Source organism: Pelodiscus sinensis, chromosome 1, assembly GCF_049634645.1.
Source record: "Pelodiscus sinensis isolate JC-2024 chromosome 1, ASM4963464v1, whole genome shotgun sequence".
Lineage (NCBI taxonomy): Eukaryota > Metazoa > Chordata > Testudines > Trionychidae > Pelodiscus > Pelodiscus sinensis.
The window spans coordinates 334,258,974-334,273,397 of NC_134711.1; the positions used below are offsets into that span (position 1 = coordinate 334,258,974).

The following is a 14,424-nucleotide window of genomic DNA, read 5'->3' on the forward strand; positions in this document are numbered from 1 at the left end:
TAGAAACGCATGAGAGTAAGGTTGTTAAAGGAATAGTACATTACATTCATCGAATCACTCAGTTCTCGATGCAGGCTCTAGCAGAGATGTTACAGCTGTTGGTTTAAAAGTTCTCGTTGCACATGCTAGCATCAGGATGGGTTCACAGGTCTCCCGGGCTCTTCAATCCCTGCAATGCTGCCTCTGGGATGAAGTGCTGAGCTGAGAACAAGATGGCGTCAACCACATGGCCTCTTTATCCCTCCTTCCTGGTCCCTTCTTGACTGTAGCAGGTCACCTGGCCAGAGGCCAATCTCTGTGCTCCCTGCTGGCAGCTCTCAGGTGACAGCCCCCATTCTTTAGGTGTGTCCTTGGCCCATTGAGAGCCATTGTCCCAAAGGACCTCGCTAATTAGCATGTCCACGGTAATAATTGCATACACAGACATTACACAAACACATGAACAGCGTACATAGAATTATCAGACAGTAAGCTTCTATTCAAGACCTCACATGGCCCCCTTCTATACCATTTTTGGGGCCAACATCCCCACCTATGGGTGCATCAGTGATCTGGCTGCTTCCCTCAAGACCCAGTAACGTGACAGCATTTGCCCCAGGATAGCTCCACTCTGCAGGATTGCAGCCCCAATGACAGCTTTCAGTATCACACCCCGATGAACAGCTCTTCCCTTTCCATGTTATGGAAAACAGTCCCACTCCCATCTCCTCCCATTTTCCTGGCACAGTCTAAGCTTTGCTTTCAGTTACAGTAAGAGGAATCTGTAAGACAAATGTTCAGCAGGAGGCAACCTCATCTCAGGGAGGGGGGGAGACGCAGCGTCTGCCAGGGACATACCTAATACCTGTCCCAGGTGTTGGCTGTGAGCCACTCCTAGCTGAGCAGGGGACAGACCCCGCCATACAGCACTGGTGTTTGTGTCTGAGGGGGCAGAGGAGGAAATTGGGGGATGGAGGGAGAGCTGCAATGTCTCCTTACTGGTCAGTCGGCAGAGGTTGCCCAGGACAAAATGGCTGATGCGGCCTCTGTGCGATAAGGCCCCCAACTCTACTGGAGAGGAGCGATCACACCCCTGGGCTCTCGGGGATGGAGAGTGCGATGGTGGAAGTACCCCAATCCAGGTCCTGATTTTCCAGGAAATTTTTTAATACACTTTTGAAATAAACCCTCCGTCTCTTTAAGACAGGGTACCTCTCATGCTGAGCAAGTGCCTGTCTGTGGAAACACTAAGGACCAGCCGATAGAGGGGAGGACGATATTAGCCGGGCAGCTAGGCAGCATGGATGAGAGGGCTCAGAGGTAACCGCATTGGAGTTTGCTCTCTGCCCAGTTGTGATTCTATTTGTCTCCTCTCATACATACAATGACCGAGAGAGGGGAGAGTCAGGACTCCTGGGGTTGGTTTCCCTGTGTGCTCTTCTGTGAGTCGCTCACTCTTTGCCTCAGGTCAACTTCTTTATGATCTCAATGTGTTCACGGTGCCGTTCCCTTGACAGCTGCAGTGAAGCTTCTTCAGTGACAGGTGCTGCATGGTGGGATGATAAATACAGGCAAGAACTATTGATTTGTGATCCCTTAGCAACAGCCCTGAGTGCCTGTGGAAAGTGTTTGTCTCCCCTCAGCCACCTGTCTGCAGATCTGTCTCTACTGTCTGCCCAGCCATCCTGGGCATTTCCCTGTCAGCAGATCAACTCTAGAGCACTAGGCATCAACCCTCGGTTCCTTGTTTCTTTTACTAATTGATTATAGTTTTGGACACAAATACACAGAGCAGCCAATTCCCTTGTGGCTCAGCAGAGATTCTGAATCATCCCATATCCCCGTAATGACTGTTCAAAGCTAAACCTGGCTAATGAGCCCAGAGATATAGACATGGAGACAGAGACCCTGTCCTGAGTGTCCCCAGTCTCCAGCCTGTTTACATCCAGCTGTACCTTCCCCTAGGTGCTGAGCGATGCCCAATGGGATGACCCAGAGCTACCTTATAGACTTTGCATTCTCCACTACAGCTCTTACTTGCTGCAGACGGTGCGGTGAGAGAGGTGCAGGACAGATTCCCTGGGAAGAGACTTCCACCTCAGGATTCACAGGTACCGTCCTCTCCTCCTACATCCCCACTGCATTATGGGTGTGCTGGGAGTGCTGGAAGAGGGAGTTAGTCTGGTCTTTTTTGCACTGCACAGACCCTGAACCTCTCAGGGCCCTTCCCATTCTTACATAAGAACATAAGAACAGCCAGGCGGGGTCAGACCAACGGTCCATCCAGACCAGTGTCCTGTCCACTGACAGTGGCCAATGCCAGGTGCCCCAGAGGGAGGGAAAAGGACAGTGATCAAAACTCTAAAGCTGTGGCCCATGGGTTGCTCAGATTCTACGAAGGGAAAACTCTCCTTGGAGGAAGAATTGAACAAAGCCCTCGGTGGCCAGCTGTGTGTTCATGCCCAGACACTGTCACCTCCTCCCCTCACATCTCAGGGCTCTGGCTGCTAACAGGGTGGCTGTTTCATCACTTTTATCTCTTGCAAAGCCAGGAGGTGACGGGGCTCCTCACTGTTACAGATTGAAGGATTTTCCAATGTGGGCCACAAACCTTCTCTCCTGTTGCATTAGAGGAGGAGGCTGAACTGTCATGTCTGAAACGTTCTAATAACTATCTACACCGCAGCAAGCCTCCCTTGGGGCAAAATTTCCATCCAAATGATTAACAACAGTCAAAGTGATTAACAACTATAATGAGACCTTCTAATTGACAGTGCCAGACAGTCTGCACTCAGTGTGAAGTAGGGGAATTTACAGGAGTTTGGGGTAACTGGCTCTCTGGAGTGTGTGTGTTTGTGTTTGGGGGTTCTGGGCTTGTGTTCGTTTGTTTGGAGTTTCATGTGCTGCGCTGTGGAGAAACATAGATAGCTGGTTTGTGATGACTGGAAGAACTGTCTGGTGACTTGCCCGCCTGGTGCTAATGTTGCTGATCTCTCAAGGCATCTAGATCGACATATGTGTCATGCTGTGCAGGAGACAGTGGACATGATACATGTATGGAAAGGTAGGAGAGAGGTTGTAGAAACCAAATTTAGGCTGCTAGGAAAGTGACTGAAATCCAGGGCCTATATGGTGGAATTCTCAGAAATGCTTCCAGGTTCGCGTGCATGGCCAGGTAGGCAGGCAGAGCTTCAGAGTCTCAAAACATGGATGAGATGGTGCTGTAGGGAGGAGGGGTTTAGATTTATTAGGAAGTGAGGACACTTTCGGGAGAGGGGGAGACTATTGAGGAAGGATGGGCTCCACCTAAACGAGGGTGGATCCAGACTGCTGGCACTAAACATTAAAAAGGTCGTAGAACAGTCTTTTAATTAATTGATGAAGGAAAGCCGGTTGGTGTGGAGGAGCACATGGCTCAGGTCGTGATTTCTGTAAGAGGAGAGTCTATTGACAGAAATTCTCTAGGTTTTAGGCAGGAGGAGTGTATGGAAGAGGATAAAGTATGTGCCAAATCATATGGAAAACAATCACATAAAAAAAGGAGGCTATTGACATAATAGGCATCAAAAGAACCTGGTGGAACGAGGACAATCAGTGGGACACAATCATACCGGGATATAAAATATATCGGAAGGCTAGAATAGGCCATGAGGGTGATGGAGTGGCACTATATGGGTACGTCTACACTACATGCCTCTGTCGGCAGAGGCATGTAGATTTGTTTGTTCAGCAAAGGCCAATGAAGCCGCGATTTAAATGATCGCGGCTTTATTTACATTTACATGGCTGCCGCACTGAGCCGACAAACAGCTGATCAGCTGTTTCTCGGCTCGCGCGCTAGTCTGGACGTTCCCCCTGTCGACATCAAAGCCCTTTGTCGGCAGCCCCGGTAAACCTCATTCCACGAGGAATAACAGGGCTGCCAACAAAGGGCTTTGATGTCGACAGGGGGAACGTCCACACTAGCACGTGAGCCGACAACCAGCTCATCAGCTGTTTGTCAGCTCAGCGCGGCAGCCATGTAAATGTAAATGAAGCTGCGATCATTTAAATCTCGGCTTCATTTGCCTTTGCCTATGTGTCTAATCTACATGCCTCTGCCGACAGAGACATGTAGTCTAGACACAGCCTATGTGAAATATCATGGAGAATCAAAGGAAGTAAAAAACTGGTAATCTATAAGCACCTGAAAATTGGATAGTTACGAAGAAGCAGATAAGGATCAAAGGATATCAATTGGATAGGATTGAATTGTTCAGTCTATCCAGAGAAGTCAGCCTCCGCTTTTCTCACAGCCGCTCTCACAAGCCCCCTTTACATCAGCTGTGTCTTTTCTAGAGACTGGGGGATGAAAACTGAGCAGATGTCCTGAGCAAGTTCTTCTTCATCCCAGTCCTTTGGCATCCCACAACTGTCCTGGCTTAGGTCCTGACTGTGACTGAGCAGGGGTTTCTGTGCAGTCGATCGCTGTCACCCCCATTGCTTTTCACCGAGGGTTGTTCTAATTAGGATGGGTTTGCGTTTGGGTATTTTCCTACTCACATTTTCATCAACCTGGCGAACGAGGGACTCTCTACAGCATGGAATATCTAGCCTAACGTTCCAGGCATTAAGAACCAAAGGTGGGTAACAAGGGCCAAAACACCCTCTTTCCAGATGGTGCCTATTAAGGTTTCCAAGGTGATGACACATTATTGAGCATGGAGCTCCATTAAATATGGAATTCACGTTAGAAAATCCAGCTGTGCATCAATCATTTATCTGAACAGTGAAATTGTCATATTTCAGTGTGTGAATAAACCAGTCTGACCCAACCATAACACCAGCTGTGTTGTCTGATATGAACATTGTCTCTCCTTTCAGGATTTCTCCGACAACCCTCATCCTAGGCAAAGAGCAACAAGAAGTCCGGAGAGCGTACAGTGCACACAGGAGGCATTGCACTAACTCACAGTTCAACCCATTCTCCTTTGTCCCATGTCGGATTTCAACTCAACCAAGGTCACCAACCCCTCCACCTTCATCCTGCAGGGCATTCCGGGCCTGGAGACAGCTCATGTCTGGATCGCCATCCCCTTCTGCACCATGTACCTTGTAACCCTCTTTGGGAACTTCACCATCCTGTGTATCGTGAAGATGGAGTTGAGCCTTCATGGGCCCATGTACTATTTCCTCTGCATGCTGGCCATGACTGACCTGGGTCTGTCCACATCCATCGTGCCGAAAGCACTGAGCATCTTCTGGTTCAATTCCAGGGAGATCAATTTCAGTGCCTGCCTCACCCAGATGTTCTTCATTCACTGCTTCATAACAATAGAGTCTGGAATCCTTGTGGCCATGGCTGTGGATCGCTACGTGGCCATCTGCCATCCCCTGAGACATTCCACCATCTTGACAAACGCTACAGTAACCAAAATTGCCCTGGCCGTGGTGCTGCGTGGTGCCTTGATCACATTGCCCTATGTCCTCCTGGCAAGACAGTGGTCTTACTGCAGAACTAACATAGTCCCCCAGCTGTACTGTGCACACATGAATGTAGTGTGGCTGGCGTGTGGTGACACCCGAGCCAGTAGTCACTATGGCTTATTTGTGCTACTCTGTCTGAAGGGTCTGGATGTGTTTTTTATTGTTGTGTCCTATATTCAGATCCTCAGGGCCATCTTCAGCCTCCCCACAAAGGACGCCCGGCTCAAAACTTTTGGGACCTGCACCTCCCACCTCTGTTCCATTTTAGTGTTTCACATCCCAGGTCTCTACTTCTCCCTCTCGGGACGATTTGAGGAGAAGAAGCCGCACCCTGTCCAAGTTCTTATTGCCAACATGTACTACGTGATGCCCCCCATGCTAAACCCCATCATCTATGGTGTGATGACCAAACAGATCCGGAACCAGATGCTGCATTTCTTTGTTTACAAAGGTGCCTAATTGCTGTGGCTCACAGATCTTGGTTTGTGCAGAGTTGGCTGGGGAGATGGTGCTCAGCCCTCTTCACTGAGTTGGTCAGTCAGAGAGTCATTCAATCCTGTCCTGATCTTACTCTGCTCTGTCAACAAGAATAACTGGGCTATTGCTCTGGGTGGAACTCGTTAACTCTTCAGGTGTCCAAGTGTCTAATTTCTTTTAATTGTCTCCCTGCTTCCCTGGCTAGTCCCTCAAACCCTGGCGCCTACACCACTTTAATCCCATCGGGCTCATTCCCTTCTTCATTGTATCCCCCAGGTCTCCACTTCTGTTCTGACACTTCCATCAAAGTCCAGCACTTTTGCTCACTCCTCTCCTCCCCTTCTATCCCTCTCTGGAACATCCTGATCTCTGTCCTCACCAGCCAGGCTCTCTCTCTACCAGGGTTGGGATGGAAGCTGCTACAAACCGACAAGGAGTCAGTCAGAAGGATACAGCTCTGGAGCCAGCAGGACAGCCAGGAGTGGGGGATAAAATCATGCAAATTTGGCTTATTGTGGTGTGGAAGAGGTGCAGGCTACATCCATGACCACTGCAATTGGCAAAACAGAGATTGTGGCTTTGTGCATCTTGTTCACTGATCTATGTGAAGGTTAATGTAGTTTAACCTGAGTGTAATTGTCCTAGTGGTTTGCAGTCTTTCAGTGAATTTTCATTATCAATAATTGTACTGTTCCTTGGAGACAGAGGTCTGCACTCAAACATTCCAGTGCTGATCGATGTTCCTTTGCTGCACTCTCATCTTTGAATTTGAGGGGAAGCTCAGGGAGTTGGTTTTGTTTAGTCTGCGGAAGCAAAGAGTAAGGGGTGATTTGATAGCAGCCTTCAACTTCCCGAAGGGAGGGTCCAAAGAGGATGGAGAGAGGCTGTTCTCAGTGGTGGCAGATGGCAGAACAAGGAGCAATGGTCTCAAGTTTTGGTGGAAAAGGTCCAGGTTGGATATTAGGAAAAACTATTTCCCTAGGAGGATGGTGAAGCCCTGGGATGGGTTACCTAGAGAAGTAGTGGAGTCTCCATCCCTAGAGGTGTTTAAGTCTTGGCTTGACAAAGCCCTGGCCGGGTTGATTTAGTTGGGATTGGTCCTGCCTAGAGCAGGGAGCTGGACTTGACGACCTTCTGAGGTCTCTTCCAGCTCTACGATTCTAGGATCTCTTTAATGAAGCATTTTTTCATTGCTGAGACCCTCTAAGTCCTGGAGCCCAAGTCCCTGCTTCCACACTCGGTTTGATGCTCCCAGCCTGGGTATGAAGCCTTGGCCCATGAGTGAACAATGCTCTGCAGTACAAATTCAGTACACCAAAGTCACCTTTACCCATTGGCAGCCTGAGCCCATGTGGCACAGACATTCCGGTGGCTCTAACAGGGTCAAGATTGACTCGACTCTTTGTCACTCTTCTTCATATAGGACTGTCCAATTTTTACCCTGGCCAGGAGGACGACCCCACCCTCCCCTGGGTTTAGGAACAGGTTCACAGAGACGTGACACAAGCTCTCAGAATTTCACAGTGCCCCCGACATGAGCCGACAGGGGATCCCCACCATCACATGGATTGAACCCCCCAACTCAGGAAGCCAGGACCCAGCTGGTTCTCCCCTGCTGTCTTTGGCACACCCAGAAGCTCTCCAAGAACATTCCACCCGCTGGCTATTTAGGAGAATAGGAGACTCCGATTGATGTCTCACTTCTTCTGTCTGGGAGTCCATTTTGAGGTGAGACATGATGGTAGTTCCTGCCCAAGCACCAGCTAGCTGCCCCATTGGGAGTGTCATCAGTTCCTGAGGTCCCCTTGTCTGTAGTGAGAATCCTCATTCAGAGGGTTATACTGGATCTGGTGGGACCTCCTGAGCCAAACGGAACAAAAGGAGCAGACCTACCATGTCACTCCCTGGAAGCTTTAGTGAGCACGATAGACTTTTGAGTACTCTGTGTGCCCCTGCAAGGCCTGTCTCTATCTTCCTAATGTGCTTAGAACTGATGAGACACAAACAAATTGATGAAATAAAACATTATACTTTGTGAGCACCAGGTGACATTTACCTAAGAGTTTTGAAAGGACTGTAGTTTGTAACCCAGACCTTAGATCAACTTCTCTGCTTCTCCAGCATCATTAGCCACCAATCATGCTGCCTCCCTTCCCACTCCTACCAGGCCGGCTGGGCCCAGAACTGCACCTTCACAGCAGGCTCCTTGTCAATCAATGGCAGCTCCTATCCCAACCCGGGGAGTGGAGGGAGCCGAGACGGTGAGGATGTGGCTGAGGATGGTCCAGTGAGGGATGGAGCAAGGGGAATGTCATAGCTTCCTAACAGTCAGGATGGCTAACTATTGGAAAAAGTTGACCTGGGAGGTTCTGGAATCTCTATCACATGAAATATTTCATAAAAGGTTAGATAGACATCTGTCAGGGATTATCTAGATGGTAGTGAGTCCTACGACACAGGCAGGGACCTGGATTTGATGACCTCTCAAATTCTCTTCATGTTCTAGTGTTCTATGATTACATGAAAATGGCAAATGAATTGTAATATTAATAAATACAAAGTGTATCACTCCTGAAAGCACCTAGTCAGAGATTCTGAGGATACGTTGAAGAAGGGAGAATTCCAAGTGACTAGAAGAGATTGTTCTTCTGCCAAACAAAAGTGATCAAAGAGATGTTCACAACTATTAACCCATCTGCCTTCTTCCTCATCTTTATAAGCTTTTATGAGAATGATCTGTGCTGACATTAAGGGTGTCCTTGAGGAAAACCTAAGAACATAAGAACAGCCATACTGTGCCTTTCCTCCTGCACAGCACTGAAGCCAATAGGCAGAGGGGAGGGAAGTGTTTGGGGCAGGGAGCTATTTCCCCACTCTGGCGGCAGTAAGATGGTAAGATCCAGCCCCATCTAGCCACTCTCCTGGTGGTGCATCTGCCCCAGGTAGTCGCTCTGTAGGATATCTCCCCTCTGCAGGATTGCAGTCCCACTGACAGCTTTCAGTATCACACCCCTACCAACAGCTCATCCCTTTCCATGTTATGGGAAACAGTTCCACTCTCAACTCCTCCCATTTTCCTGGCACAGTCTAAGCTTTGCTTTCAGTTACAGTAAGAGGACTCTGTAAGACAAATGTTCAGCAGGTAGCAACCCCATCTCAGGGACGGGGGGAGGCGCAGCGTCTGCCAGGGACACTTGTTCCAGGTGTTGGCTGTGAGCCCGTCTTATCGACAAAGAGCATCCAGACACATTGAGTTCTATCGACAAAGGAACCCTGTAGTCTAGACACAACCCTACAGTCTAGACGCAACCCTACAGGCAATAACACCTTCTGTCAACAGAACTCTGTCGACAGAAGGTGTTATGCCTCGTAAAATGAGGTATACCAGCGTTGACAAAACTGCTGAGTTCTGTCGACGTTATGTATAGTATATTTTTGTCGACAAAAGTCCACTTTTGTCGACAAAACTCAGTAGTCTAGACACACCCTATGAGTCGCTCACTCTTTGCCTCAAGTCAACTCTTTTATAATCTCAGTGTGTTCATGGTACTGTTTCCTTGACAGCTGCATTTACGCTTCTTCAGTGACAGGTGCTGCACAATGGGATGATAAACACAGGCAAGAACTATTGATTTGTGATCCCTTAGAAACAGCCCCGAGTGCTTGTGGAAAGTGTTTCTGTCTCCCCTCAGCTGTCTGTCTGCAGATCTGTCTCTACTGGCTGACCTGCCCTCCTCGGTATTTATCTGTTAGGAGATCAATTCTAAATCACTAGGCATCAACCCTCGGTTCCTTGTTTCTTTTACTAACCTACTATAGTTTTGGACACAAATACACAGAGCAGCCAATTCCCTTGTGGCTCAGCAGAGATTCTGAATTGTCCCATCTCCCACTGGGAAGTCCCGTAATGACTATTCAGAGCTAAACCTGGCTAACGAGCCCAGAGGTATAGACATGGAGACAGAGACCCTGTCCTGAGTGTCCCCAGTCTCCAGCCTGTTTACATCCAGCTGTCACTTCCCCTGGGTGCTGAGCGATGCCCAATGGGATGGCCCAGACCTGCCTTATAGATGGAGCAATTCCTGCGATGGCTCTTTGCACGGGCCGCTGCTGCAGACGGTGCGGTATGAGAGTTGTGGGACGTGGCTGCGTGCGCTAGATTCCCTGGGAAGAAACTTTCACCTCAATATTCACAGGTACCCTCATCTCCTCCTAGATCCCCAATGCATTGTGGGTGAGCTGGGTGTGCTGGGAGTGGGAGTTAATCTGTGGTCTTTTTTGCACTGCACAGACCCTGAACCTCTCAGAGCCCTTCCCATTATTCTTCATAAGAACACAAGAACAGCCAGACTGGGTCAGACCAACGGTCCATCCCGTTCAGTGTCCTGTCTGCTGACAGTGGCCAATGCCAGGTGCCCCAGAGGGACGGAACAGGACAGTTAAACCTCATGGCTACGTCTATTCTGGCATGATTTTCTGGAAATGTTTTTAACGGAAAAGTTTTCCGTTAAAAGCATTTTCAGAAAATTTCGCCTAGATTGGCAGGACGCTTTTCCACAAAATCACTTTTTTCAGAAAAGCATCCGTGCCACTGTAGATGCGCTTTTCTGCAAAAAAGCCCCGATCGCCATTTGTGCCATCTGGGCTTTTTTGTGGAAAAGAAATCTCTGCTGTCTACTCTGGCCCTTTTGCGCAAAAGTCTTTCAGAAAAAGACTTTTGCCCAAACGGGAGCAGCATAGTATTTCCGCAAAACCACGGACAATCTTACATGAGAGCGTTAGTGCTTTTGCGGAAATTCAAGCGGCCAGTGTAGACAGCTGGCAAGTTTATAGAGCCAGAGTTTATAGAGCCTGCTAGTAAGCAACCAGGGAATTTTGTGAACTGGGCGATGGCAAACAGGAGGGAATTTTGAGAGGGGAGTGTAGAAGGGGCGCTTAGAGGGAGCTAGCTTCTTTAGACACTCTTTGAAACTTGAGATTAAACTATATCCCAAACAATAAATATCTCCCCCATATAGAGCCTTATTATTCATAGGAGAAAATGCAGGCAGAAGCCGAGCAGCAGAGTGGGGGCTATCCTGTTTATTGCATCTAGTGTAATATGTATTATTATCTGCCCGATGGTTGGGTGGTGTATGTGTGCACTCAATGCAAGGAGCTCCTAAGTTTCAGAGACTGAATGCAGGCTCTGGAGGCCAGGGTGGCTGAACTGGAGGAGCTGAGGGAGGCAGAGAGGTATGTAGATGACACTTTCTGGGACACTGTAGAACTGTCCCCCCTACAGTCTGACAGCCCCTGTGCTATTAAGGAGGATGAAAGGCTCAGGGAAGGAGAGCAGTCAAGGAGAGCAGAGGGAGATACCTTCCCATAGTTGGAACCCTCCTTCTAGATGATGTTCGGGTATCCTCTTGCACTGAGATTATGTCTCTGGGGGAAGGAACTCCAGTCATTAGCACAAGGCGGGTGTTAGTAATGGGGAGATTAATCATGAGAAACGTAGATAGCTGGGTTTGTGATGACCAGGAGAACTGTGTGGTGACTTGCCTGCCTGGTGCAAAGGTTGCAGATCTCTCGAGGTATCTAGATTGACATATGTGTCATGCTGGGCAGGAGACAGTGGTCATGGTACATGTACGGAAAGGTAGGAGAGAGGTTGTGGAGACCAAATTTAGGCTGCTAGGAAAGTGACTGAAATCCATGGCCTGTATGGTGGCATTCTCAGAAATGCTTCCAGGCCTGCGTGCAGAGCCAGGTAGGCAGGCAGAGCTTCAGAGTCTCAATGCGTGGATGAGACGATGGTGTGGAGAGGAGAGGTTTGGATTTATTAGGAGCTGGGGAAACTTTTGAGGGGGGGGGCTATACAGGAAGGATGGACTCCACCTAACCCAAGATGGATCCAAACTGCTAGCACTAAACATTAAAAAGGTCATAGAAGAATCTTTAAACTAAGAGATGGGGGAAAGCCGGTTGGTGTGGAGGAGCACATGGCTCAGACAATCATAGAATCATAGAATACTAGGAATGGAAGGGACCTCGAGAGGTCATCGAGTCCAGTCCCCTGCCCTCATGGCAGGACCAAGTACTGTCCAGACCATCCCTGATAGACATTTATCCAACCTGCTCTTAAATATCTCCAGAGATGGGGATTCCACAACCTCCCTGGGCAAATTATTCCAGTGTTTGACCACCCTGACAGTTAGGAACTTTTTCCTAATGTCCAACCTAAACCTCCCTTGCTGCAGTGTAAGCCCATTGCTTCTTGTTCTATCCTCAGAGGCCAAGATGAACAAATTTTCTCCCTCCTCCTTATGACACCCTTTTAGATACCTGAAAACTGCTTTCATGCCCCCCTCCCCCAATCTTCTCTTTTTTAAACTAAAGAAACCCAATTCCTTCAGCCTTCCCTCATAGGTCATGTTCTCTAGACCTTTAATCATTCTCATTGCTCTTCTTTGGACCCTTTCCAATTTCTCTACATCTTTCTTGAAATGCGGTGCTGAAAACTGGACACAGTACTCCAATTGAGGCCTAACCAGAGCAGAGTAGAGCGGAAGAATGACTTCTCGTGTCTTGCTCACAACACACCTGTTAATACATCCCTGAATCATGTTTGCTTTCTTTGCAACAGCATCACACTGCTGACTCATAGTTAACTTGTGGTCCACTATAACCCCTAGATTCCTTTCTGCCTTACTCCTTCCCAGACCATCGCTTTCCATTCTGTGTGTGTGAAACTGATTGTTCCTTCCTAAGTGGGACACTTTGCATTTGCCTTTATTAAACTTCATCCTATTTATCTCAGACCATTTCACCAGTTTGTCCAGGTCATTTTGAATTATGACCCTATCCTCCAGAGCAGTCGCAACCTCTCCCAGCTTGGTATCATCTGCAAAATTAGTAAGCGTACTTTCTATACCAATAGCTAAATCGTTGATGAAGATATTGAACAGGGTCGGTCCCAAAACAGACCCCTGCGGAACCCCACTTGTTATGCCTTTTCAGCAGGATTGTGATCCATTAATAACTACTCTCTGAGTATGGTTATCCAGCCAGTTATGCACCCACCTTATAGTAGCCCCATCTAAGTTGTATTTACCAAGTTTATTGATAAGAATATCATGCAAGACCGTATCAATTGACTTACAAAAGTCTAGGTATACCACATCCACCGCTTCTCCTTTATCCACAAGACTCGTTATCCTATCAAAGAAAGCTATCAGATTGGTTTCATGTGATTTGTTTTTTACAAATCCATGCTGTCTGTTCCCTATCACCTTGGCACTTTCCAAGTGTTTACAGATGATTTCCTTAATTACTTGCTCCATTATCTTCCCTGGCATAGAAGTTAAACTAACTGGTCTGTAGTTTCCTGGGATGTTCCTATTTCCCTTTTTATAGATGGGCACTATATTTGCCCTTTTCCAGTCCTCTGGAATCTCTCCTGTCTCCCGTGATTTTCCAAACATGATAGCTAGAGGCTCAGATACCTCCTCTATCAGCTCTTTTTGTATTCTAGCATGCAATTTATTAGGCCTTGGTGACTTACAGGTATCTAACTTTTCTAGGTGATTTTTAACTTGTTCTTTTTTTATTTTAGCTTCTAAAATTACCCCCTTTCCACTAGCATTCACTATGTTAGGCATTTCTTCAGACTTCTCGGTAAAGACCGAAACAAAGAAGTCATTGAGCATCTCTGCCATTTCCAAGTTTCCTGTTACTGTTTCTCCCTCTTCACAGACCAGTGGGCCTACCCTCTCCTTGGTCTTCCTCTTGCTTCTAATGTATTTATAAAACGTCTTCTTGTTTTCCGTTATTCCCGTAGCTAGTTTGAGCTCATTCTGTGCTTTTGCCTTTCTAATCTTGCCCCTGAATTCCTGTGCAGTTTGCCTATATTCATCCTTTGTAATTTGTCCTACTTTCCATTTTTATCAGACTTCTTTTGTTATGTTTAGATCATTCAAGATCTCGTGGTTAAGCCAACACGGTCTTTTGCCATATTTTCTATCTTTCCGACACATTGGAATAACTTGCTTTTGGGCCCTTAACAATGTCCCTTTGAAAAACTGCCAACTCTCCTCAGTTGTTTTTCCTCTCAGTCTCGATTCCCATGGGACCTTACCTATCAGCTCTCTGAGCTTATCAAAATCCGCCTTCCCGAAATCCATTGTCTCTATTTTGCTGTTCTCCCTTCCACCCTTCCTTAGAATTGTGAACTCTATGATTTCATGATCACTTTCACCCAGGCTGCCTTCCACTTTCAAATTCTCAACCAGTTCCTCCCTAATTATTAGGCTCAAATCTAGAACAACTTCCCTCCTAGTAGCTTTTTCAATCTTCTGAAATAAAAAGTTGTCTCCAATGCAGTCCAAGAACTTATTGGATAGTCTGTGCCCCACAGTGTTATTTTCCCAACGTATATCTGGATAGTTGAAGTCCCCCATTACCACCAAATCTTGGGTTTTGGTTGATCTTTTTAGTTGTTTAAAAAAGCCTCATCCACTT

General features: G+C 47.5%; 1 protein-coding gene across 1 annotated transcript; it reads left to right on the forward strand.

The window, feature by feature from the left end:
* The first annotated feature begins 4,956 nt into the window (after window positions 1-4,956).
* On the forward strand, window positions 4,957-5,904 carry LOC102456315 (olfactory receptor 52E4-like). The gene has a single exon (XM_075899869.1). It carries the CDS (start codon window positions 4,957-4,959, stop codon window positions 5,902-5,904), a length of 948 nt encoding a protein of 315 aa, XP_075755984.1.
* Window positions 5,905-14,424: the final 8,520 nt, after the last annotated feature.